The 27870-nt window shown below is 40.4% G+C and overlaps 1 protein-coding gene across 7 annotated transcripts; it reads right to left on the bottom strand.

Annotated features, from left to right (window-relative positions):
- Positions 1-1523: 1523 nt before the first annotated feature.
- On the bottom strand, positions 1524-17982 carry SFPQ (splicing factor proline and glutamine rich). 7 transcript variants are annotated; one of them, XM_050932591.1, is made up of 14 exons: positions 17272-17982; positions 16650-16838; positions 16251-16552; positions 15976-16071; positions 14436-14632; positions 13775-13859; positions 13259-13376; positions 12984-13032; positions 12779-12909; positions 6500-9896; positions 3176-3223; positions 2603-2678; positions 2159-2434; positions 1524-1612 (listed from the first exon to the last, which is right to left on the bottom strand). In XM_050932591.1, the coding sequence occupies exons 1-10, from the start codon at positions 17902-17904 to the stop codon at positions 9759-9761; spliced, it is 1938 nt and encodes a 645-aa protein (XP_050788548.1). In that variant the 5' UTR covers positions 17905-17982; the 3' UTR covers positions 1524-1612; positions 2159-2434; positions 2603-2678; positions 3176-3223; positions 6500-9758. The 7 variants fall into 7 exon arrangements, with proteins under 7 accessions (XP_050788548.1, XP_050788546.1, XP_050788549.1 ...); XM_050932589.1 differs by having other exon boundaries at positions 1524-2434; XM_050932592.1 differs by lacking the exon at positions 2159-2434.
- Between the last annotated feature and the right edge of the window lie 9888 nt (positions 17983-27870).

The raw sequence follows: 27870 nt of genomic DNA, 5'->3' as shown, positions 1-27870 counted from the left end.
AGGTTAAGAAACCAAAAACCCAAACAGACATCATTGGTATTACACTTGAAGCACCTGTAATGTACATATGGCTGATTGTTCACTTACAGCATGGTTACACTTCCCACAATTATGTACATGCTCCAATCCAGTACTCTCTTCCCCTGACAAGTAACACCCCAAGGACTGCCAAAAATGTTCCCAGGACATTTAAGACACTAACTCCATTTTTAAAACTTAGGCTGGCCTCCACAGGGCTGACAGCAGGTTTCCTACTCAAATTTCCATGGCTTGTCAGACTGCTGTTCAGTTTGACCCATGCAGCAATGAAGCAAAAGGCTGTTTCTCCTGCTACCATCCTTCCATTCTAATCCACTAATCCAGCTGTTTCAAGAAATTTTCTACAGCATTGTAGAAACCCATGATTGATCTTCTATCTGAAAGTTGGTTACACATGGGAAAAAATAAGCTGGTTTTATGTTAGTGTGGATTAATGTAATTACAGTAATCTGCACTGTTGTAATGTTTACTCCCAAGCCTTGGCTAGCAAAGGAATATACACATAATGGCTATTGGCAGAGCATCAACTTCTTCAGCTGCTCCATATTACGTGGCAGGACAAAATCAGAAATATGGATATTCAAACCTAAACACAGCAACCACCTTCCATCCAGCACTGGTTTAGTTGTGGCAGCTTTCTTGGTATAGACATATTAGACTGGAAATTCACAAGTGTGTTCACCAAGGACTGCTGCTACAGTCTGCAATCACATGGGCGCCAAAAGGTTTGATGGCACAAGATGACTACCAGTGATAAACTGAATATCCAACCAAACCACCTTAAGGACCTAGACAGACCAATCCAGGTGAGGCTTCATCTGCAATGAAGCCATACATCCCTTTGTGATTTGTCATCATGAGAGCATAAACTTAGCTGCTAGCTAGACTCTTTCCTTGGAGAAAATGATGGCCTTCTTTGCTAGACTTAAATCCCTATTCACACTGAAGCAATAAAGGATTGGACAGCTGTAGAATTCGTGCTTGCTACACAAGCAACCTTACTTTGTAGTAGATAGCTGACTCTGGCTAATGAGTAACTGCAATTTTGAGATCTACTGCTGGAGAAGCAGTTGGTCTGATTAAGAACCTGATCTCTGTAAGGAAGCACACTTTGGAACAAGATGCTTTGTCTAGTAAGAACTTTCAGAATCAGGCTTCTAGTTTTGTAAGCATGATAGGCAAGCTCCCATCCCAGCTCATGCAGCTGCCTATTTCTATGCTTCATTAGGGTCTTGGGTTTGTCTTGTTCAGCACAGTAGATGCAGCACAGTACCGAAAGACACTAACCATGCAAATGCTTAGACAAGCTCAAAAGACAAGTGTCTTCAGTGTTCCCCACACACTGATGTTTGGATGTTTAGGGGAGGTTCACAGATTCTATCTTTACGCTCCATCCCCATCTCATTTTTAGCAGTGATATCCAAAGTACATAAATATGTTCAACTAAATGAACTTCTGGAGTAACAAACTTAAGAAAACGAATGTTATTTGTACAGCAATTGAGTATTTTATTGAAAGAAAAAAACATTGCCACTTAAGTCCCTGGTTCCTCGACTTCAAACACTGCTTCTTCCTGTGAATGCAAAAACACAAAGTTAGCCCCAAAAATCTACAGATGTTACCAGTAATCATCATACATAGGTCACTTTAAAAAAAGAAACATTGAATGAACACAAATCATGCATCTGGAACAAACATTCTTTAGCAATATAAGCGCTTTCAGGTTACATCTGGGATTAAGTGAATAGCATAGAAACAGGGACATAGAAGCAGTTCTGAATTGGACTACGTAGCATTAGGATCAACTCTTAAGAATCTTTACGTCACTGGTTTCAAATTCTAAGTGTTCATTCTGTTCAAACTGCCTAAAGGATAGATCAGATGTATACAACCATCAAGAGTGCAAAAGAAAATATTTAGCAAGTTTCCCCCAGGTCTGTGGTTTTAAATACTGCCATCATATTTGGTAAGTGTTTTAGACTGAAGTCTGGTCAAATGGTGGGAAAAAAAATTCTAGTTTAATTCCAGCTCTACAGATTCCTTCTTATAGTCCCTGCATACTACCTCCGGTCTGCTTGCTTCCCCACCTATAAAACAAGTATAATATTGATTCACCTACCTTACGGGGTGTTGTGAAGTTCAACTGTAAAATGTTTTGAAGATGAAAAGCAAAACCAATATTTTTGTATCAAGTTTAATTTATGTAATTGTTTTAATCAAGTATTACGCTATCTGCCCTAAACCTCTCTCCTCCTAATGCACCATGCTTTTCTTATGGTGCTTGAAATTAACATGTTAGCTTCCTTGTTTTGTGTCTGAGCATCTGTAGAGTTCAGTGAGCAGGGTTTATTGATGCTGCAGAGCCGGAAAGCCTCAAACAATGCTTATCTTGGTTCTATAAAAGAAAGATTAAAAAGTTTTATATAAAATCCATTAAAGAATGACTTCTGATCTTAAGAATCTATAATTAAGATCAGGTCAAATTTCAGGTGGAAACTGCTAAGTACACTTGGGGTCATTTCTTCTTACAAATTCAGTATCCAAAGATTAATCTAATACTCACCCATTCACTTCGCAATCTGACTACTCCACATCACCGGACATCAAGTCACATTCTGGATTGTGCTCAGGCTCTACTGCTGTACGAGGAAAAACTACGTAAGTTGATGTCTTCCATAAAATGATTTTATACCCCCAAATCTAAGTCACTTATTTGGTGACTCTCAGTTTGGCCATTCCTTTTATGAGGTGCAGCATCTCAGCAAAGTAGAGGCCATGGAATTAAGAGGAAATTGGAGTCTAAAGTACAACGTGACCAACCAAAAACGACAGTGTGCACAATTGTAACTACTTATCTGGAGGTGTAAAAAGCATGTTAACTGTATGGCAGGGATTCCCAAAAAACTTATTCAGAGGGTAAAACATAACAAGATTGTTTGAGAACTACCTCCATTCTCCACTATTCGCTGTTATAATGGGCTGCCTATGGCAACTATCGCCATTGCTGACACAAAAATGTAAGTTTAGCTTTTTAACTCAATTTAGCTACTGGAAACAAGAACCAGCACTACTCCACATTCCTTTAGACCAGTTTCTAAACTTTTTTTTTTTATATAAGATTAACAGATATGCTTACTTCACATGGATGAGCACGTTGATTTCACTCAGCTTGCATCATCTTCACCTAAAGGATAACAATTGAAGTTACTATAAAAATACACACATTAGAAAGTTTCTGAAAACAAAGTTCTAACGCATTACAAAATTCTAACCTTTAAATTAAAAGTAAAAGTTTACAAGATAAATGGACTGATTAGTTATGAGGGAATTTACAAATTATTCCAAAATACTAGGTGGAAGTAGTATAAGGGGCAAAAGTAGGCTAGTCTAAACACTTGTAAGAAAGTAAAAGAATATGCAGGTGGTTGAGTGAAGAACTGCACCTACTCTGAACACCAAGCCATAACTGCTAGCTTCACCAGTCTGAGTACAATGAAGTTTGATTGCAGTCAGAGGTATACTATCCCTTATGTGGAGATATGTAACTGTGAAACTATACTGGTTATTTAACCAATTTGGCTTATCTGTAGTAATACATGCTCCATATGGATGAAGCAAAGTGTCCCTGAAATTAGCTGTGCCCAGCCCAAGAATCCCACAAGTGCATTGCAATCCAAAGGAAGACACTAGAGTTTGTCATGCATTTAATTACCTTTGTTCTACATCACAGCTTCTCCCCCTCTGCATATTAAGCCTTTCACTATAGCTATGTTGAGGGCAAACTGCAAGGGGCTGAAGATCATCTACTCATCAGCAACTAGGGACAAGTCTGTACAAAGTTCTGTACACACTATTAGTTGGAGGCAAAGCACACTGCCTTCACAATGCTACTTAGCCAGCCAAGTGGATGAGACACCCAAATTTAATATCAAACACTTCTTGGTAGTGTTGAGACTGAATTATAAGTCGACAAAAAATGTAGTATGCACACTGTTTTCTATGCTGTAGCACCAAACACCATGCATAAGGGATACTATATCTTTGTGCATCTCTTTAACACTCCAGATTATGCACTTGTAGCCACCCCCTTTTTCCCCAGTTAGTTCTTCAGTACTGGTGTTCAAAAGCAACATTTATAGATGGGGTATTCACAGCCCACTGTGGGACTGCACAATCAAGTCCTAACTTGTCAATCATTATCTAGCAGCAATGACAGACAGGGGAGAAGGCCAATCCTCCATTTTTTTCTTTTCCAGTAGGCAGCCATTTAAAAAACCCCACTAGCTGATATGGAGAGAAATCAGAAGCTGATCAGTTGATTCCCGCCTTGCTAGTAGTGGAAGAAGCCAACAGTCCAAACCAGCATACTATTTATGCAATTTCTCTAACATGCTTAGCCTCATTTAACATGTTACAACACACAGGCCTTCCTGATCATGTCACTGCAGCTGGCAATGATTAACAGACATGCAACCCCAATACCGCTCAAGTCCTAAAACTACTCACAGGCCTCAATATTTAGCTGTTTAATGTTTTGCTATTGGGGAAACTGCAAGCAAGACTTGGTACGCTTAATGTTACAGTAAAAGCCCCCATATGCTATACTGTGCTGTGCTCTCCTCTGACAACACCAGTATCTGATCTAACAGGTACGCATATGTATTCTGGCACCACACTTCCGAGCTTCAGATAAACTTTTGGGAAAAGTATAATTCATAGAGAAAGATAAAACCAAGATGAAACACAATGCAAGCACTTCAGTGTACTGTTATTTCTCATACCCACTTATTACAAGTTGTTTGCTTAAAACAGACATGCCTACTTGTTTCAGAGACCTACTGCACTAAGTTTGGTTACTGCAGACAATTCAAAGCTAGTATGAAACCCATTGCTTTGTCACATACTGCTTGCTCCAAAGTGTCAAAAGCCTGTTACCATTCCAAGTATGCAGAAGAAGGTAGATGTGTCCACATAAGCCCTCCATGATATTCCTGAAGGCAAGTCACGTGTCTAGTAAATACTCAGCACACTGGCAAAACTGAACAGACCTGACTGTTTAGAGATCCCTAATAATCCAATTCGTGCTATTTCACAGCAAACATACTGCCATTAATTTCATTACTGATTTTTATTCATAGAAAAGCTCTAAAGTCAATGGCAACAGCCAAACTGGCTTAGAGACGAATGGTGTCACAGGTTGAATAGCTGAAGTTCAGCTACACATTCAATGTAACTGAAGAGCTGTTACTGTCTGAGTTATGAAGTGCAGAAATTACTTTGATTTTTCTAAAGAACAGGAATACAAACAGCAGAGGGCAAGCCTATCTAGTTTATAAACTGCTCATCAATGAGTAAGATTCCTTCTTGGAAGATACAATACAGAAGTATAATGTCCAAATTTGACAAAAATGTACACCAGAAACAAGTATGCAAAGTAAAACTTTGCATCTCAAGTAGAAAAACCCTTGCAATACCGCTGAAAAAGGTTTCTTATGCATTGCCAGAAACCAGATCAGGGGATGAAATAAGGAAATGTATGACATTCAGACTCTGGCATTACAGCTAACTAGCACAACAAAGCAGAAAGGAGCTGAAGGTCAACACATTCGGAAGTTTGGAAACATTTAGGTATGTAACCTTTTGAAACACCATACCTGTTATTTCTAGCAGTGAAGAATTTAGAATAAGCACACACCTGAAAGATATTTTGATGAAAAATTAAGCTACTTTGATCAGTACATTCACTACCAAGATGAGTATTTAAAGACAGGAATCCATAGATTCCCAGCATATTCAGTTGCCTTTAATTGAACATATATCATGATCACTGCCACCTAAAAATTAAAACAAACATATCTTAAGTTGATAAACCCTGAAAACTAATGGAGATATTTGAACACAATTTATGACCTAAGTAGTACTTACAACCAAGTCTTAAAGCTCACTACAGTGAGCTTTACATCTTTATCACCTAGTTCATTGAAGGCTAGAGCAAAGATTACCAATATATTTTCTAAATAGCCAAGATTCTACAAGGGGATGCACTGCAGATGGGATATTTTGCAACTACAGAAAGTTAATACAAGTGACAGGTTTTCTAGGTGCAAACTGCACCTAGTTGACTAGTTAAATGATTCTAAAATCACATTCCCTCTTCCCCACAGAGCTCACCTAAGAATATCTTCATTACAACGTACTTAAGAAAATCCACACAAGCCAAGTCATATGTACAAAGGAATCGGGTCTGTGATACTTATCTAAGAATCGCAATAAGTTGCTTATTGCTGCTGAAAAAGATACAGCTTAAAACCGAAAGCCACGCAACTTTGATGCAAGCTAAACATACAAGTATGAAGAGTGCTGCACTGTAATTTCATAGTCGGAAGTGTGATGTCAGAATACCCACAGAACAAGGTTACACAGAAAGTCACCAAGTTATATTATATTGCTTGTTACCTACCTGTACGCAGTCGGCAATGAGAATCTCGGAGCAAGCAGGAATACTACATCCGGGTCCTAATGTCCATTGCCATTTGTGGTACTACGTTCCTCACAGTTATGAACTGCAGAAATGCTGGCTAAGTGCAGTTATGTAGCAGGCCACTACTTTTAAGAGTGTAAAATTGCAGTCTCAAAAACTCCAGCAAAAACTTGCTGCCACAGTAAGTGGTTGCCGCCAAGGAGAAGCCAAGAATTTTTCTACCATAAAAATACCACAGAATCTCACAAGAGCAGTTTCAATTTCTCATAAGCTGTATTTCTATTAGGTGGTATGATGAATCTACATAGTACTGTAGATATGCTCTGTATTCATTTTTAAGGAAGTGTGAAAACATGCAAAAGAATACCCATTTCTATATGTTGCAGAGATTAAAAGTTTAAATGGGCTCAATTTAATTAAAGCAGACTAAATTGCAAAAGCCAGTATTTTCTCCAAATCCAATACAAAAAAGTTCTACATGGTCTCAACCATCTGGAAATGGGCCTGCCAGACCAAGGACTTTTCTTAATGGATTTGAAAACCCTTTACTTCAGTTATGTAAATCACCTAACTTTGTGAATACTCCAAAACCACAGAACCATGGGGAAAAACCAAAGGAACATGACAACTTCCTTAACACCTCCCACCAACTTAATAACTGGGTATAAAATTGTAAAATTCTGACATTTGTCTGTCAGCTTTTAAGATTGTACCTTTAAAAGGTTCTGAAATCAAATTGGCCAGAAGCTACTGTATGCAACTCAAAGCAGGACTTGATTCTGTTTTAAAAAGTCTGCTTATGCAGCTATAACACAGGGTACACTGTTTAATAAAACTATTTCAGAAGCTGTAGAAACTGCTGAACCATTCAGTATATGTTTGCTAAACACAGTTTAGCAAACAGTCTATTTTTAAGACCCAGCAACAGCTTACATACAAATTAGGGGTTCTAAAAAGAAAGCCTCTGGAAGGTAATGATTAGGACATCAGCATCCTTCACTCTTCAGAGTTACAGTACTACAAAAGAAAGTATTTTAGGATATGTGCCAGCATCTCTTTAATAAAGAATGACATGTAATCTGAAAAATAAACTGAAAAAATTAATTTAATGTTTACTGTCAGAGTTTCCCATCTCAGACACTTTCACCCTCTGTGGGTGTCCACAAACACCCTTTTGAAAGCATTTGCATTGAGTCCCTACTATAAAATTTATACAAGTTGTAATTGGACTGCTGATTTTAAACTAAGAATCCTATACAAAAGATCCCAGAAACTTGATCTTCAGTTTAAGAACTGCTGATCCAAGATTTCCTACATTTCAATTCATAGAGGTAAAGTGTCATCTACCCTCTTAAAAAGTTCTGGGAAAATAGGAACAGATTTGCCAAACTGGCTGAGTCTCTATTTAGATACTTAACATTTAGTCACACACCTGGTTATCAACATTTCACAGCTTGCCAGTATTACATTTGAAGTTTAACAGTCAGCATTTAAACAGTGCTCACTTCTGAGGACGGACTGTTTGTATTCCAAGGTAATGAAAACTAAACACAAACTTTTATCCATACAGAATTTAGGATTAGCCAATGCTTAGCACAAACAGTGGAAAAACCTTCTAACAATTAAAACTATTCACAGAATGCTCAACATTTTGGGAGTCAGGTAAAAATACAACCAAACCAAATAAGTTTGCCAACTTTGCACAAGCAGGTTGATGTATCCTGTGTCTTAATACCAAGGCATTTTACACTGGGAAGCCATGCTCCCAGCATGTCAGCTACAATCACAGTAATGAAGTAACTACATTAATATCAGAGTCCAGAATACCTTGCATTCTTAAGGGGTTTAATTAAGTGGACAGCAAACTGTAAATTCATGAAACCATCTCCTCCGTCAGAATCTTAAGAGGAAGTTTTATTTGTACTATATAGCATTAGCTACTGAACTCCAGGTTTAGTCCTACTCTTGCCTGCCAAACATCAGCATTAAGGTATCTGACAATATCAGAACAGGGGTTCTCAACCAGAAGGTGCGGTGAGCTGAGCCAAACTTAAGTGGCACTGTGACTTGGCACATGGACAGCAGAAGCTCCAAGTAAAAAGAAATGCTAAGACTGGACATGACTCAAAAAAAGCTGAGAACCCTGCTACAGTGCAAGAGGCTATTTATTTATCTGAATTTAACATGATGCATTTTAGGATTTAAGTACTACAAGGTCTATGAAAGAAGATTTCAGTTTTTAAAGACCCCTGAAAATTAACCCTAGTTGATTTCTGAACTTTAAGAGTTAGTCCACCCAGTTAGCATAAGGACATAAGCAAGTTACAGAGTACAAATTAAAAGTCTCCTTGTTTTACTTAAGTAATACTCCCTGGTCTTCTTGCCAAGCAATTTCAGTTAGGTATTAAATACTGAACTAGGCCAATCCTGCATCTCAGGTAGACAGCTTACGTATAAAACAAACATTTGTCACGTTTACAGCCCTTTATTTGAGAAGCCAGTTAATCCAAGCCATTCTGTGGCTTTATTTTAAAAAGTGACCTTTTCAACTTCTTTAGAAGATTTCAAGCAGTGGATGCCAAAGAGATAAGTGTCTGCCACCATCCCACCCTCCATTGTTAAAATCTAAAACTCATTACATGACAGCATCATTTGCTGTTTAGTTTCTATTACTGCATCTTACAACACTTGCAAAATTTCCATTTATTTCCTTATTGCAGTATAAGGAATGCTCTGAAAATCCGTACCCATTGGAAGATCAAGTATCGGTCTACAACTATTTGACCCAAACGTAAAGCTTGTGGCATAATGGGAGGAAGCCTCACCCTTAAGCTACTTTTCCGCATCCTGGTCTAAATCAGACCTCTAAATCCAAAACTCATTTGTTTTATGTTGAAAGATACGGCATTTAGCCTCATTTAGAACCACGAATGGCGAGTTTATGATCAGAATAGTTACTACATTTAGTATTCTATTTATTTGAAGCACAGTAAAAAAAATTGGTACACTGCCATCAAGCTAGGGATGTTATACATAAAAAAAACAGCTAAATTTTTTTTTTGAAACACTGCATTACATAATTAAATTTTACTCGTCCAAACAGACCACTTACAAATATTAGGTCACTAGTTTCTAACATCCATAAAAATGTAGCTTTCTTACTAAAATGCAAGAATTTAAAAGTTGGTGTCTAAACAAGGCAGACAAAAACAAACTGGAATGAAACTACTGGTCACATCTAAAATCGGGGCTTTTTGTTTGGGCCTTCATATTCTTCTCTCCCTCTACCATATCCTGCTGGTGTTCCAGGCCCCATTCCTCTAGGACCCTGGCCACCCACAGGCCCCGCACCTCCCTGCCCAAAGCGTTCAGCACGCTATTGGAACAGTATTAACAGTTCATTATTATGTAGTTGATGTCCATGTGTGTTAAGAATATATTTTTAGAAGGTTCCGTAGTCAAGGTTCGTCGATACAATCACCATTGAGCCGATCCACAGGTACCGGGAACATAGAAAGGAAAAAAGGGTAATTTAAAAATTAGTTTATTGTAATACATGCCTTGAGGTATGTTCCCAACTTGATGCATTCTCATACATCTGTTACAAAGAACAGATACTCCCTGCAGTGCTAGAAATGTAAGCATTAGTGCAGATGTGAATTTACACCCTTTCCAAAATGAGCTCTAGCAATTTTCAACCAAGTTTACGCAAATAGCTTGCAAACTCTCACCTTTAGTTCAGTACAAGTTTTGTTTATGTCAATAAGTTATTTCCAAATAAGCCTAGCCAAAAAAGGCAGATTCAGTTCACTGAAGTATGAGTTGACATTAATAAAATGTCATTGTAAGGAGGATGCCTACTCACCAGTTAATGGCATGTGCTGCATTAGAGACCATGTGCTTTTCAAGATGGGTTTAAGACTACATCTGCTGACTAAACTGCAGAAGCCTTAAGCAGTAAAACAAACAACTGTAATACAATGCTACTGGATTACAAGAATGAAAAATGTGAAAGACTAATAAGCAGTGATTTACCTAACCAACACAATTGCTTGATGAAAAGACCTTCATTTATTCTCACATTTTCAGGTCTACTGCTATATAACCAAATGTAAAAATGGGTTCACAGAACTACATTTTAATCATAGCGTTTCAGGTTTCCCCTTTGTGCATTTCACTAGGTGCACCCATTAAAGCCCCCCTCCCTTCCCAGCTTCACCACAAGCTCTTGGAAAGTCCACTAAGACTTTACGATTATTGAAAGACTTCATGGACTGTCGCCCATCAGAGTTGTAAGCGCTGAATTGGACTGCAATAAAGCAGAGACTTCAAATATCTTTACTAATGCATGTAGCTGCACATATTTCTACCAAGCTACCAGATAAGTAGGTGTGGGGCTGGCAGCAGATCTCTAAAAGTTACATCAATACTGTGAAGTCAAAGATAGCTTTCAACTTCCATTTCAAACAAAAGTTTCACTACCCCCTAAAAGAATAATAATTTCAGTTTACTAAACTAAGTCTGTAAATACAGACCATGGGTTAAATTCAGACTTTTCTCCAGTTACTGGCATAGAATTATTTGAAAGTTAGCTTCAGTCTTTCTGAGGAAGGATTTTCAGAAAATAAGGAGTTTCTAGCTTCTCCATAATTCATGTCTTCTTTATGAAGTTTATACACCAGCTAAAATCTAATTGCAACTCTTAAGTTTAATAACAGGGACAGCAGTGGCATAAACAGAGCCATGTCCTAGGGAACTTTAGGCAGTTAAATCACCTTAAGAGCAACATGTTTTGATGGTATCAAGTTGTTTAAATATTACACAAGTTCAACATGCACCCGTACCAAGACTTTTAGAATGAAGAAAAAAAATGTACACAATGTTCACCACAGACTACCTGACTGTTCACTAGATGCTTATGAATTGCTTAAAAATGTTATCAGTAGATTATAGATGCATTAATGCCGGCAGCATCATCTACTGGATCAATGCTTTGCAAAGTTAGATACCATAGATATGGTTTCCATAAAAAGAAGATACCTGGCAAGCTACTGTGGTAGCACACCATATAAAGCCAAAGGCCTGAGTACAGTCTAACCTTAAACCCACCCAGAAAAAGATTCTCTGCATTTTGTGCCAGAGGGTGTGTACCCTCAACAGGGAGGGTGGAAGCACACTATCATCAACCACTTGACCCAGAAGAGACTTCCATCCTATTAAAGCATTGCTGTCAGTACTGCTCCAGTGGGATAGCACCAAGCAGACTCCAACCCCATGCACACATTTAGTGTGCACCAAAAATAGTATTGTTTGGAAACATACCTCTAAATGAGAGGTATGCAGTAGATTAAGAACCTGAATCTACAGTCATGCCCAACAAGTGGGAAACAAGAAGTTAGAACAGGCTATCATTATTCCTTTGTCAGATAGGAGTCACAAAATGACTAAGGTCAAGGAGTACTGGGAATATTAAACATGCCTAAAGCTAACAACTGCATTTCTGCTCTTTTGATATTATGGCCAACATTAGCACACAGCATATGGTATACTGTTTGCCATTTGATTACTCACAAGTTGAGTGATAAGTAATCTGTTGCATAAACATACATGTGAGCACAAATTTGCATTTTGCACTGTATCAATGCGAGGGTGCACTGATTTTGTAATTAGGCTTGGAAGGACCAGATTTTAACTGGCCTCAGTAATTACACTTTGGAGATCAAGAGTAGAACCACAGTAACACTTGCAGACACTTGATACAATTATGAAACAGTTTTTAGATAGAATTGACAAATTGACAAGGTGCAAGCTCTCCTGTGTCAATTTGTTGTACATTAATTTCTGAGATAATCACATCTTGATAAATAAGGCTTAAACTTGTTTCATGTTAGAGCAAAAGCTGTTGGAAATCAATCCAGTATTTTGAAACATCAAAATTCATGAAAAATCCTTCCAAGCCTAAATATAATGCAGGTACTCAAAACCCAGCCAGTAACAGGGTTAACAGCAAATATGCTTAATAGCACATTTGAATTTGTTTACAGACAACTTCTGTCTAAATGACCATACTCATAAGATCTGAGCTATTATTGTACATACTGCCAGACTAGTCCTTAATATTGCTATTACATACACTGACTGAAAAAAAGCAGTCAGTACCCAAGATTTAAACCATCTACCATTCAAAAATCGGTAGAGTTCAGAATTTCCTGCCTTAATTTCCCCCTACTAAAGTACAGCCACCACAGGATACATTACCATGTCACTTCCCATCATAGAACCACTCATGGCTGGTTGGCCAACACCAGGACTGGCTTCATAACCTATGCTGCCGCCACTGCCGCCGCCACCCATAGGTGGGAATTTCTGAGCTGCTGCACCATAGGGATCTAAGAAAGAAAAATATAATCATATTCTGACAAGTTATATGTTAACCATGTAAAGATATTTAACAATCCTTTACCTCCCATGTTCATTGTGCTGGCACCACCCATTCTCATGTCTCTCTCTCTCTGCAAAGGCAAAAATAGATCAGAATGAGTAATCAATTCTGTCCCCCCTTTGAAGGCCTGCATTTCATGAAGCAGGCGTGCCATTTAACAATACCAATTCACCTACCAAAACTATATGAGCATTAGTTATTTTGAACTACTTTTTGAAACAAAGAAAATCCCAGCAGCACCTCAAATCATTTTAATTATTCATAAAAACACGAGGTTTTATTTTGTTTATACTTACCGGATCCATATAACCCATTCTACTGTAATTCTCTTCCCTTTGTCTTCTCATCTGTTCTTCCATCTCACGCTGGCGAATCATCATTTCTTCTTCCCGTCTACGACGTTCTTCCTCCTGCCTGATAATTTGTGTGTTATTATACCTCAAAAGCACAATATTTACTCCTTTAATATGTATATAACCAACATGAGCAACAAGAAGAGTTAGCATCTTACAACATGTGTTGGTGATTGGTGGATGAAAAGGTTAAGTGAATTCAACTTCAGAGAGCTACAAAAGATTAACAACGTGATGCTAACTGTAGTTGCTGAAGGAAACCACTGAGAAATATTACATGAATCAAATGTCAAGATGTTCAAGTAAAAACTGATACCTTTGTAAAAATGCTAAGCTAGCTTTAACATGCAAACCTCAACTTGAAATTGTATTCGCACATGCACAACTGTCATTTGCACAAAGAACATTGTTGCTGTAATTTAGTTTAGTGACAATCTTGTTTATCAAACCCAGACCTACCTTAGCTGAATTTCCTTGCGTTTCTGCATTTCTTGATTATGAAGTTCCTCCATACGCCTCAATTCTTCTTGACGCCTCATAAGATCTGAAAAAATAGTCTGTCAATATCCCCTTTGTGCATACTTTTTCCAAGTTTTTATTCTCACAAAGTGTTACCTCACTTCAACCACTTGCCCTAGTCCCATTTAAGCTCTACACAGCACACAACTGATACTGAAACATAACTGCTTTTCTCATCAATTACAGGTCATTGGCCAACTAATTTAAAACGGAATGGTTTCAAACAGAATTTGAGTTATGCTCAGAAAAAAACGTGAAAAAACAAAACTTTGTGGGAAGCTTTTTCTCCTCTCAGCTTCCTACTGAGCAACCAGAATTCCCAGTCTCGCAGAGCCACAATAACTATGTAAATCAAATACACAAAACCAGTTTTTAGGCTCCCTTATTTTTATGCAAAATAAAATTTACAGCAAGCAGGAAACAAGATGTAATTTAAGTTGCAAGCTACTTTTTAAAAACAATTCTCAAGCTCCACCTGGCTGTTTACTATGGATCAGTTCATGAAAACCTAAAACACAAACATCCATATAATAGGACTATTTGCATAGATAGCACACACAACTAGAAAACAAATGGCAACAGAAGAATTAGTGCCAATCACCTTGACGCAAGAGGTTTGCCTGATGTTCATGATAGGCATCTTCCATTTCACTTTCAAGTTTGTCTTTGGCATCTTTCATGTTTTTCTCCACCTGATCTCTTTGCTGTTTTTCCATTTCATCTAAGGATTTCCACCTCTGGGAATATTCAAATTCAAAACTGCCATGCTGAGCAAAGCGGGGTGGAGTTTCTCTTTCCCTACAAATGGAATAGAAAATATTCACTAATAATGAATTTAAAACAACAGGAGTTGTGTAACAGGTTCATTTGAATACTCAGTTCAAAATTAACTAGTTTCTTCCTAAGTCACAATATTTTCAATAAATGTTTGAATTATGCTTAACAATGAGAGTTTTAAACACTTAAAACACTGCTGCTGCTGCTGACACTATATATTCTGCTACAGGCCAGATGTTCAGAAGAATCTAGAGAATTCCAGGGAGTCTTCACTGCAGTGAGCCAACTGCTCCCTCTGCGGACACTGCCTGCACCTCTCGCGGCAGTGGAGTACCGGAGTTGACAGGAGAGTGCTCGGGATTCGATTTATCACATCTAAACTAAAAGCGATAAATCAATCCCCACTGGACTGATTGCTGCCTGCCGATCCGGCAGGTAGTGTAGACATACCCCCAACAACAGCAGTACTAATTTCTTTCAAGGAATCAATGACCAAAGGAGGAACACATTGTCAGCTAGGTCCAAAACACGTTTTTTATATTAGAATTAGAAAAGATTATGCCTAACAGTTAAACCAAGGTCTCTGCCCATGAGGAAAAGTAACTTAGTAGCTGGACTGAGAAAGGGTGTTTACACCCACAGCTCACTGAAAAATCAAATGATATCCACACCATCGCTGCAATTTTCTGAAAGACCATTTTTCTTTATACTTTTCTGAATGTGTTGGCTTCAGACTATTATTATTAAAACATTTCACTAAAGTTGCATCAACTTGAATTTTTCTTTTTTAAATTAACAAAAAAATTCAGAAGTAGTTAAGAAGTCCCATTTTCAATGATGATTTGGGTACATCTGAACATTTTACCCAGCACCAAATACTACAACTGCCCCTCCAATGTTTGTGGTTTTGCAATTTTTTAATTTCCTTCTTCCCTGTTGCTGTGTGAAAACTGCCAAAGTGTTGTGAAGTGCACAAAGCAAGCAAAGAAAAATATTTGTTGTTTTCCTTGTAAAAATAGTAGAGTAAGCAATTTTAATACAGAAGGGTGATTTTTAAGTTGACATCCTTTTAGTGGATAGAAAGAAAAAACCTATGAGAGGCTGTCAAATTCAATGCTGGCTTCACAGCAAAAATTTTATTAAAACTAATGTTTAAAAAAATGATATAATACACAGGTTAAGAAAAGAGTGCCTGTACATCTGGGTATAGTGCTTAGACTATCCATAAATACAAAGTTTGTTTTAAAAATCATAAAATATATATGCTAAACTATCATATATTGTAAATAACAACATGTACTGTAGTATATTTGAGAACAATATGCCTTATCTCTACATGGAGGAAAACAAAAGAGTGCCCCTACTTTTGATACATTGGATTCTTCTGAGCAAGCTTTTCTGGAAGACCATCTTCATCATCCAGTTGTTCAAGTGGTTCCACAATAACTGGTCTAGGAGTACTAAACAAAAAAAGATTTTTTTTCCAATATGAATGCTAATTTTAGCTTTTAGAAGAAAATCTGTTTATAATAATTATCACTTAAGCTAACTTGTGATAAAACGACAGTAAGAGACTAAATGTTTATCTCCAACTGCCATGTTTAAATAAAATACATTTCTATATAGTCAAACAGCTTACGTTGTCAACAAGAATACTCCTTCGGTGCACCGTTCAAACGCTTTCCTTGCAGCTGGCTTAGATGCAAATTCAACAATGCCTTTTCCTGTTGATCTGCCACGATCATCTACAATCACAACAGCTCTTTCAACTGGACCAAACTGTGAAAAAGCTTCCTCCAATAACTCATTGGACACATAGGGTGAAAGGTTACGCACAGAAAGAGCGGCAGCATGTGTGGCAAAACGAACTCGAAGCTGTCGGCCTCTCATAGGAATATCATCAAGTTCTGCCTTTGCAATTTCAGCCAGTGCTCTGGATTCCTGGAAAAATTTAATGAGACCCAGTTTCAACAAAACAACTGTGTTGCTATAATTTAGCTGAACAACAGATTTAAATAGCTACAGTGTGAGAACCCACCAATTTAATGAATCCAAATCCCTTCCCCTTGTTGATAAAAACCTCTCCAGGCTCCCCATATTTAGCAAATAATCTTTTGAACTCTTCATCTGTAATATCAGCAGGCAAGTTCCCCACAAACAGACGGCAACGTTGGGTGTAAGTCTTCTCTCCAGGTCGCCTCAGAAGAGACAGATTTGCTTTAAAGCCCTACCAAAAAAACAGAGACCAGTTCAATGACGCGATGCTGTTATACCAGTCACAAGCCTTCAATCAAAGCCGCTTAAACAGATGCCACCCTCTCCATCACGGTGCGTGCTCCGCCCGCCAACCACAGGGTCACAGGTACCTCAGCTCGCCCTGTAGCTGGGACTGGGGTCAGTTACCAAATTGCGCCTACGCGGTCTGTCAGGAGGCCACATCCCGCCTTTAGGCAAGGGCAGGCCCCGTTCAATTGGGCCCACAGCCGCTTCCCTCCCACCAGGGTGTCTCCTCTCCGCTCCTCGCGGCCCCACGCTCTACGGCCACCCCCGACAGGCCCCTCAGCACATCCCCGCCTCGCTTCAAGATGGCGTCGGGCGCGCGGGCAGTCCGAGCGCGGCCGCCGCCATCTTGTAGCTGCGGGGGAGGGGAAGGGACTCACCTCGTCCGCGGTCTTCTCGCCGCTGCCCCCGGCCGGGCCCTGCTGCAAGTTGAGGCCCTGCCCTTGGTGCTGTTGGCCCTGACCGCGCCCGCGCTGCTCGCCGCCCGGGCCGCCGCGGTGTCCTTGCCCCCCCTTGGGGTGCGGGCCGCCGGGGCCCTGCTGGGGGCCACCCGGGCCCTTGGGCCCCCCGCCCGGAGACTGGCCCTGACCTTTCTTGGGGCCGACGGCAGGGGTGGGGCTCGGCTTCGCCTGCGCCTGTCCCCCAGGGACGGACGGGGTGGAAGGGGGAGCGGCAGCGGTGGCAGCCTGGGCCTGCGGCTGTTGCTGTCCGGCAGCCGGTGGAGGCCCCGCGGGGGGCCCGGAGCCGGCCTGGCTGCCGGAGGAACCCGAGGTAGTGGCAGTGGCGGAAGTGGACGAAGCGGGCGGCGTGGCGGTCGAGACGGGCGGCTTCGGGGGTTCGGGCTTAGGGCCCCCGCCAGGCGGGCCGCCCCCCAAGGGGCCGCGGTTCTGGCCAAGGCCCATGCCGGGCGGTGGAGACCGGAAATCATGGTTGGGGCCTCCCCGGCCTCCGCCACCGCCTCCGCGCCGGTGGAAACCGCCCCCGCCTCGGCTACGGAACCGATCCCGAGACATGGTGCCGCTCTGCTCTTTTCTCTTCAGGCTCAGAGCCCTGCGCACAAAATGGCGGCTACGTCAAACGGCCTCGCCGGCGCCTTTGTCCGCCCCTTATATACCTTCTCCTCCCCCGGAAGCCACCCTCCTCTCCGAGTAACCAATAGAGAGCCGAGTTTGCAAAGACTGATAGCTCTAATAGCCAATAGGCCGCACATCTTGTGCCACATCTTTTCTCCCGTTGGTAGGAAATCTGTTCCTTGCTGATTGGTCCATTTGACCTCCGACTACCCGACGGTATGATCCGTTATACTGTTATGTGCTGATTGGACAATTTGACGGGCAGGCTGGTCGGTTATTAGCCAATGCGTATAACGATTGGATGGCAGCGGAGTCACTCTACTACTGGCTCTGCAGGGAAGACGACGAGTTTGTCAACTGCCACAATGTAACCAATGGCTCAGCTGTCCGCCATGCAGCCTGAGCCACGTGGTGCGCATGACCCTGGGCTGCCAGGCTCGCAGACCGTGTGGTCTGGAGGAGCAGGGCTGCTTTCTGGCTGTGTCAATGGCTAATTAACACCCACACAAAACAGAAAGGAGGCCCGTGATTGCTACAAGAGGAAGACTGTTCTTGTGGTTATAAGGCACTGGTCTGGCATTCAGAATAGTGGGATTCTCTTTATTCTGTGACAGAGTCACTGCTGCCTTCGAAAGCAACTTATCATTGGGATTCGTCGATTTCTTGGTCCCCACTTTAGACTGATTTTCAGAGAGGCTGAATATCCCCAGCTCCAGCTGAAGTCAGTGGTGTCTGTGTACCCCAAAATCAGAAGCCACTGTTGAACATGTTAAACTAGATCGGGGTAGGCAACCTACGCTTCGGCACGCGAGCTGATTTTCAGTGGCACTCACATTGCCTGGGTCCTGGCCACCGGTCGGGGAGGGCTCTGCATTTTAATTTAAATGAAGTTTCTTAAACATTTTTAAAACCTTATTTACTTTACATACAACAATAGTTTAGTTATATATTTTAGACTTATAGAAAGAGACCTTCTAAAAACGTTAAAATGTATTACTAGCACATGAAACCTTAAATTAGAGTGAATAAATGAAGACTCGGCACACCATCTCTGAAAGGTTGCCAACTCCTGAACTAGATCATAGGCCCTTCTGTAAAATACTATCTCAGTGGGGAATGTGTATGTATGAGGTGCTCAGAAACTAGTTACATGTCCATAGAAGAGATTATAAATAAACATAATAAATAAATGGTGAAATAATTGTAGGCACAATATAAAAAAGCATCAGAATTTAATAACATTTTAATTAGATATATGTAAGATTTTAGTGCTACTGAAGGTGGGTGGTTTGGAAGTCTTTCATTTATCCACGGAACAGTTGGTTGGGGAAAATGTAGGGGATTGCAATCATTAACATTTTTATTAAATTTAACCTGATCTACAGCTCAGGAAGGCATCACGAGTAAAGCTCGCTAAATAACAGATTATTGGTTTGCTGACAATTTTGAGATGCTGAAAAATCATTTCAGATTGGAAAATGACCAGCAAATCAAAAAGTTAAAAATTTGATTTTAGGTCAAAATAAAAGGAAATGGTGTCTGGCCACTCAAAATCAGAAGTGACTTTTGAACATGTTAGGCAACATCTTTTGTACCAGATAGGTCCTTCTGTACCATACTTCAATATCTCAGTGGGGAAAACTGAAATGTTTCCTTTCAAAATGTCAAACAAAACATTTTGATATTTTGGGAGGGATGTTTTTGTTTTTTCCTAAATGAACTATTTGGCAAAATCAACACAAATTCACAAAACATTTTGGTGTCACTAAATCTGCATTTTTCACTCCAAAAAAAAGCTTAGTGTAAGAAATTTCACCCAATTTTAATCACAAGTGAAAAATTTCAAGTTAGAAAAATAACGTCATTTAATGAACCCGTGCTATTATATAGAACTAGTCATTACATTTAAGCTGTGACCTTGAGCTTTTATCCATTTTATCCAACTGCTAGATTTTAGTACCATTTTATCCAACTGCTAGATTTTAGTACCAGCCCCAAGGTGGGTGTATGGTAAAAAACCATGGCAACTAGCTGGTGGAAAAAGCAGATTTGGGACCCCAAAATAGTAACAAAGGAGCCCCACTAGAGAGTTACTACACAGATCACTGTGACTCCATAATACTGCTGTCACAACATTCTGCAGATGAATATATACAGTAGGCCAAGGTGGATAGCACCATTAACTGCAATGAAGTTAGACCACGAACTCACTTAGTTTATTATTATTAGAGGCATGTGGTATTCTGCAGTTTCAGTTTTGAGTGTTTCAATCCATGCGGATTTGCAATTTCTCTCCCTCTCCCTTCGGTTTCACATTCAATATTAGGTTGGAAGGAGACCCAAAACTAAAAGCAAAACTCAATCAAAACCAAAAGTTTTGCTTGATTTCATACCGAAACCAAAATATTCATGTGGTTTTGGTGTGAAATTCTAAAGCAGACCCAGGTTTGTTTGTTAACCCTTTGCATGATCTAAGGCAGAGCATGGAATATGTACATGAAACAAAGTTTCATGGATTCCACTATGACTTATGTTTTCTTTAAAGAGAGATTTCTTACAGCTCTAATTATTTTTCAAAACATTATATACATAACAGGCATGATACTTCAATCAACTTAATTCTAGCAGGATGGAACCCAAAGCGATGTTTTAAAATGGATGCTCTCCTGAAATGTGAGTTCCAATTGCCAAGAGCAGTAAACATTTCCACCGCTAGGTGTCTCAGTGGTTGTATGACAGGAGAGAGTGTTTTTTAATCTGTCTAACCAAAATACAAATAATTGTCATTTTCTCCCTCACGCTGGACTGTTTCCCTTCAGTAGGCACTGAAAACAGAGAATATTCAATATCTAGTCAATATTTCTGCCTTTGCTGTGTCCTAAGTGAAAACTATTTTTAGTTTAGGGAGCTTCTATTTGACAACATTCTTTGGATTAGATACAAAGAAACAACTATGATCATTGGCTACAAGCCTACAGGCCAAGAGGAGCGTGGAAACAAGGGGCAATTCTTGGGACGAACTCTCAGTGTACTTTTAGTGTCAGGATGCTGTGAACATGTGGGATGTAAACAAGATATCTTGTGGCTAACAAGGACAGCTATATAGGCAATATCAAGGATTTCCTTGAGTTGTATACAAAAACAATTTTATAACTCCATAAAGCAGGGATTCCAACTAGGGGAGACTTCAACCTAGCTCTATCGGGAGGAACTTCCTGGGAATACGAACATAATTGGGAAGGTTGGACCAAGGACCACACACACAGTATTTGTATTGAGCATAGTAAAGAATGAATTCATAGAACGCCGTAGGACAAGGCATTAGACTTCAAGAAAACTCACTTTAGGCAATTATTAAATCTGGAGAATAAGGTGCCAAGAGACAAATTATTAAAATCCACATGTCTGAAAAAATGCTAGCGAATCCTAAAAGCCTCTATAAATGAGGCACTATAACTACAGTTCCTCTGAAAATAATACAAGGAATAAGAATCAGTCCATATGGCTTCACAAGGTGTTCTGAGGTCAATATCCATATGAACTGGAAATAGAAAAGGAGGAGGCAACCAAATAAGAATTCTCAGAATCAGTTAAGGTATTCAAGGAATATAGAAAAACAGCAAAATAAGCTAATGCTATCGAATGTGCTAAGAAGGCTTTTACAAATATAGAGGAATATGGCATATAGGGAGAAAGAAAGTACATTCATAAATAAATGAGGAAGGGGATTAAATTAGTGATTTTAAAATAGCGGAGATACTACACTGCTTTTTAAAATGTCACCAACAAGAAATAAATGTGGCCAAATTATCCCACCTCAAAGGATATCCACAGGAAGGGTGCAAAAGAGATTGAAAACTCTATGCTGTTTGCCTCATGGAGTTTTCAGGGAATTATCACTTATGTATGACCTTGCACTATTAAATTTCATCTCATTTCACTGCAGTTTCAAGGTCCTCCAGATCTTCTTTTACAATATTCTGCTCCTACTTTGTATTGGCAATGCCTCCCAACTTTGTGTCAACTCAAATTATATTAGCACACTCCCAGTTTTTGTGCCAAAGTCATGAATAAAAACATTACAATAAGATTGGTCTTAAAACTGATCCCTAAGGAGCTCCACAACAAGTAACTTCCCTCCAGCCTGACAGTTCACCTTTTAGCACGACCCACTGTAGTCTCCCTTTAGCCAGTTCCTTTCAATTCTCATATTAATCCCCATCTTCTCCAATTTAACTACTAATTTCCCATGTGGAACTGTATCAAATGCCTTACTAAAATCCAGGTAGATTAGAGCTACTACATTTCTTTTATCTAAAAATTCAGTTATCTTCTCAAAGAAAGAGATCAGATAGGTCCGGCATGATTTACCTTTTGTAAAGCCAAGTTGTATTTTATCCCAATTACCATTTATCTTTGCATGGGAAGTGCAGAGAACAAGCCAAATTGAAGAAGTGCCCAACTATTTGTATGAAAAGACTTATCAGGAAATCTTTGCAGAGAATACTTCTTAGGAAGGTGCTCATGCATTTGGGGAAGAACAGAAATATTGTGTGTAAGTGCAATTGTCCAAATTTATCCCTTGTGTAACTCTACTAAATTCACTGGAGTTACAGTAGGAATTAATTTGACACATTATGTTTCTTCTATATGTTTGACAGTTTTATTCTGGTAATAATTAGTATAATCTTAGACTAAATAAAAGGGTTGAACACTTATATGAATAAGAACAGCATCTGCAGTGACAGAAGCATGGATGAGTATCATCAAGGTTCTCAGTCCTCATGCTTCAGCACATAAGCATGTTGACATCTAGGCCAGGAAGAAACCCCTGCTTTCTCCTATACATGACACCTTCCCCCACTTCCTCATATACATGACATAGGGCATAAGCCTTCAAAACCTTCCACATGTGCTTAAAGTTAAGCATGTTTGTAAGTCTTGGGAGAACTGGGGCCATAGTGCATAGCACAAGTGACTTGTGACACAGATTAATTCCATTCCAGTCTCAAGAACTCTTGAGCCAATTACCACATTGCAGCCAATTACCATGACTGAGACCTAGAGCCATGATTTTCCATGGAGTTAATTCTGCTCTCAGTAAGACTTATATAAATCTAGGCTAACTTAATTGAAATCTATGGAGTAACTTTGGATTTACGCAGATCTAACAGAGAGCAGGATATAACCAAATGTCTCATGACATTATAAGTGCATTGTGAGCATTTTTGATGGGTCTGAAATCAAAGACACATTGGCTAAGCAGCTGGGAATTTTTACAACATAACCTCTCTTGACAGTGCCCTATTTTGTAATTATTCACAATAGGGAGTGTCCTGCTGAAACACAAAAACAAAGAAGAAGAAAACCGTGAGACATTTTCCAGACAAATATGCCAAAGACAAATATGTAATAATAACTAAATAATCAATGGCATATTGAGAGGAGATAGTGCATGCACACCCATGGGTTAACAATCCTATGCTTGGGCATTACCAATACCATGCTGACCTACAGTGCAGAATGGTCCAATGGCTGCATCCACAACACTGACTGAAGTCAAGGGAAGCTGTGGATGCTCATAACCTCTGAAAATCAAGCCACAAGGGACTAGAGTGGATCAACGGGGACACGCAGCTATGAAGAACCTGGAAGGTGAGGACAAGAAGCTTGCACTTGCTGCGGCGAAGTGGAGGGATTTGCTATGAACTGGCGATGTGATGCCCAGATGGCACTGTTGATCGGAACTGAAGTGCACAGTGGGAGAACTAGTACAGAGGGGCATGTCTGAAATAGCAGGAGAGCTGCAGGTCAGTGGTGTACGTGGGGAAGCTTGCACGTTTACCCATATTATGCCAGGGCTCAAGCCTAGTTTACAAACACCAAACTGACCCTTTTATTAAATAAAAAGAATGAGTGAGGGTGAAAAACACCCATACAGCAACATCCAGTACATAGAGATAAGAGACAGCAATGCCTAATTACTGCTCTAGAGGCACTTCCAATCAATTGAACAACTTTCCTAGGTTACTTGAGAATAGGAGTCCTCCTGGCCCTCCTTCCCCTCTGCTACAGTTTTAATTCCTGGCTTGAGCACTGATTAAATCTGCTCTCCAGTGGTATTTCCTGTGCACCATAACAAACATGCCTGCAGGTCAGTTGTCAACCCGAAAGACTGATTAGGTGACTGCAGTGACAGAAAGGCAAAGACATAGATCGGGGGCCTAACTCTCCACTCACTACCACTGGTTTTGCTGTGAGTTAGTTCTGATTTACACTAAGGTAAAAGAGATCAGAATCAGACCCCACATCCTAGGAAAAAAGGAAAGCAAATACTAGATTTACAGGGACTGTACATTTTGTTGGAGACTGGGCAGGGGAGGACAAGGTAAGTTTAAGTACTTTCCTGTGTTTAATTTCTCTGGACACAATCCTGCTCCCATTGAAGTCATTGATAGATTTGCTGCTGATGTCAGTGGCAGCAGATTCAGATCCACAGTTAAAATTCAAAGCTGCCATAAAAATGACTTACAAAGGTGGAAAAGCTGCTTAGTGGATCAGAGAACCCAGCCCTAAGCGCTGATCCTATAGATGTTTAAACACAGGCATAACTTTACTTGCTCATTGGCTTCGCTGAGACTACTCATGCACTAGTCTAACAGCCTAACTGCTTGACCATCCTTGCCTATCATCCTGACAAGTATTGTCTTATTGCTTCCTTGTACTCACTGTCTCATTGTTACCCCTTTGGTCTGTCTGTATTCATCTATTGTCTCTTGCTTTATACTTAACATGTAAGCTCTTTGGGGCACAGACTGTCTCGTTCTGTATTTGCACAGCACGTAGCACAATGAGGTCTGGCCCACGATTGGAACTCCTAGCTGTTACAATAAATAAATAAATTATCCTTCCTTTCAGCTGTGTGCATTCATCACCAGAGGGGGCTGCATTTCATTGTGTGTGTGGGAGGGGGTATGTGTGGACCAAGAAAGGTTAACACAAGAACGTAAGAATGGCTGCACTGGATCAGATCAGTGGTTCATCTAGCCCAGTATCCTGTCTTCCAACAGTGGTCAATGCCAGATGTTTTAGAAGGAATGGACAGAACAGGGCAATCACTGAGTGATCCATCCCTGTTATCCAGTCCCCAGCTCCTGGCAGTCAGAGGCTTAGGGACATCTGAGCATGGGGTTGTGTCCCTGACCCCCTTGGCTAATAGCTATTGATGGACCTATGCTCCATGAACTTATCTAATTCTTTTTTGAACCCAGTTATAATTTTGGCCTTCGCAACATCCACTGGCAATTAGTTCCACAGGCTGATGGTGCGTTGTATGGAGAAGTACTTCCTTTAGTTTGTTTTAAATTTGCTGCCTATTAATTTCATTGGGTGACCCCTGGTTCTGTATTATGTGAAGGGGTAAATAACATTCCCATATTCATTTTCTCCACACCATTCATGATTTTATAGACCTGCATAACCATTAGCCTGGACTAGCCTCTGGTGTTTTAAACATGGATTTAGGTGCCTAACTATAGACACCCAAATTTGCATATTTTGGCCACCGTCAACTAAAATTTTTGTTGTGTAAACAAACAATTTCATTTTTTAAAGTTACTGACTGTGATTTTTTAAAAATCCATTGTACTTCTCACTGTTTATATTCTCCTTGTTTAGTTTTTGCACTTTTCTCTGGCTGGACAATGAAAATCATTGAAATCAGTTTTCCTAATTTGTACGTACAGTCAGTTTCACTTCTGAGATCTTAACACCGCCATGTTTGGGTTGCAAACACTGAATGTTGGCATATTTAGAAAAAACAGCTGTTTTCTTTGGAATTAAAAAAAACAGTGGAGGGATTCCACTGGTTTTAGGCTTTATAAAAGCATGCTTATACTGATTTTAAATTCTGGTCCAAATTCCAGTTGTCGGGTCCATTCATAGAGCAATTCATCTGATGATTGATTCCCACAGCAAAAAAAAGCTATTGGATGATTGATGAAAATATGGTTGCTTTTCTTCCCTAGTTATTCACATAAGTCCCTCTCCAGTTCCTGCAGTGTTTTTGGGTAATGTGGCACAAGCAAATCAAATCCATCACAGATCTAGAAGGGAATAGCCCACCGTGGGCCGGCATCCCTACAGAAAGTCCCTGTCACAAGACCTTATTGACTAAAATGCAGCAGCAGAAGGGCATCTTGTTTGTGGAGAGAAAGCTAGAATATTCCCTTTTGAGTTCCACTTCCTCCGTTCAATCCACCTACCATCAGACACTTCCTGGGCATCTCTCTAGCAGGGAGAGTGAAGCAGCTGCCTTTTTTTTTTATTTTTGCAACAGCGGGTTCCTTTGCTAATCAGTGGAAGGTTGGGGGAAGGGGATGTTATGTGACAAATCCAGCCCTGCAAGTCTGGGAGGAGTTTGTGCCTGGGGAGTTTAAAGGTGAACTGCAAAGAAAAAAATTAAGACCCTGCCATCACTCCTGTGTTAGTGAGTATATGACTGAGCGCCTGATGAATGCATTTCTTTTTTAAACTTGGCTTCTGTCCTTTAAGTCTATGTTGTTTCATGCTTCTTGTCGCTCCCCTTTGTTTTCAGAGCCTCAGGAGACCTTGCTTAGTGTAGGCCTGTGACATCACTAGTGCCATGGAAATGCAAATCACCACGCTGTAATCTGAACTCCTGCTGTCCCCGCAGTCTGCCAGCTTCCTTCTCCCCACCAATGGTGCCCTGTGCTGGGAGGGTTCTGAGATAAAACAATGGTAACTGTGTAAAAGAAAAACAAACCTAGGCTGCTCCCTGCATTTAATTTCCTCCTCTCCCTCCTGGGCTGCCACGGCACAAAGGTTGTGTCTACACTAGGTTTTTTTCTGAAATATTGCTCTCCGTTGCTAACAGTGATGTAGCCCCACCCACAGAGACTGCCAGCACCTCGTCTACACTAGAGCTGCCACCGCTGCTATTCTGGTGGAGCTAGACAGGAGCAAAGGCTACAAGATCCATAGGCAGTCTAAACTTCAGCTGCTAGATCCCACGAGCTTCTGCCTAGGGAGAGAGCCCTGATTCAATCTTAGTTCCCCTTTCCCTGCTGCCATCCTCCTCAGAGTCCATGAACACTGCGCTCTCCCCACATCCTGCCACAGGCAGGAAGGCCCAGCCTCTGGGCATTGCTGTCCCTTCCTCTCAAGTGATCCAGTTCTGAGACCCCACAGTACCTTGCTGGCACCATCCCTGCCTGTGCTTGAAGGGTGAAATGACTGTGAATAGGTGCTTTCCCCTGCCAAGTGTGCCTCCCCAGCAACCCTCTTAGGTCCGGTCTTCACTAGAAACGTCAGCAATATAGTAATATCCGTTAGGGATATAGTATTTTGGTGACATTTCTTTACCAGCTAAAGTCTTAGTGCAGACACAGTTATACTGGCATAAAAGTGCTTTGGCTGGCATAGCTTATTTCGCTTGCTGAACTAGTAAAAGCTAGACTGGCAAAAGCGCTCTTTTGCTAGTATAAACTGTGTGTACACTAGGCGGCTTTGCCTGTATAGCCAGGCTGGTATAGCTATGCCAGCACATCTTTTCTAATGTAGTCCTGGTACTTCATTCATCTCCCTCTCACTGGCAGAGCAAACCTTAGCTCCTCCTCACACTCCCATTTGCATCCCCACTAATAGTTACAGATTGTCCCTAACATTCACCCATTCCCACCCCTGCTGCTATGCTGGAAGGAGAGGGGGAGCCAGGAATGCCAGTCCCACAACCCATCGTGTTGCCTGAAAGGACACAAAACAGTCCCAGGCTAACCCCCACTTTTCCTACCCCAAGAGTTCCCTGCTGGACTGTGGAGTGGTGGTGGTTATTGGACACTATGGCATGAATGGATCGAATGGTTGCTGGCTGGTAGTGGGAGGAGT

This window comes from Gopherus flavomarginatus, chromosome 22 (genome assembly GCF_025201925.1).
Source record: "Gopherus flavomarginatus isolate rGopFla2 chromosome 22, rGopFla2.mat.asm, whole genome shotgun sequence".
NCBI lineage: Eukaryota > Metazoa > Chordata > Testudines > Testudinidae > Gopherus > Gopherus flavomarginatus.
This window is presented reverse-complemented; position numbering and strand designations above follow the sequence as displayed.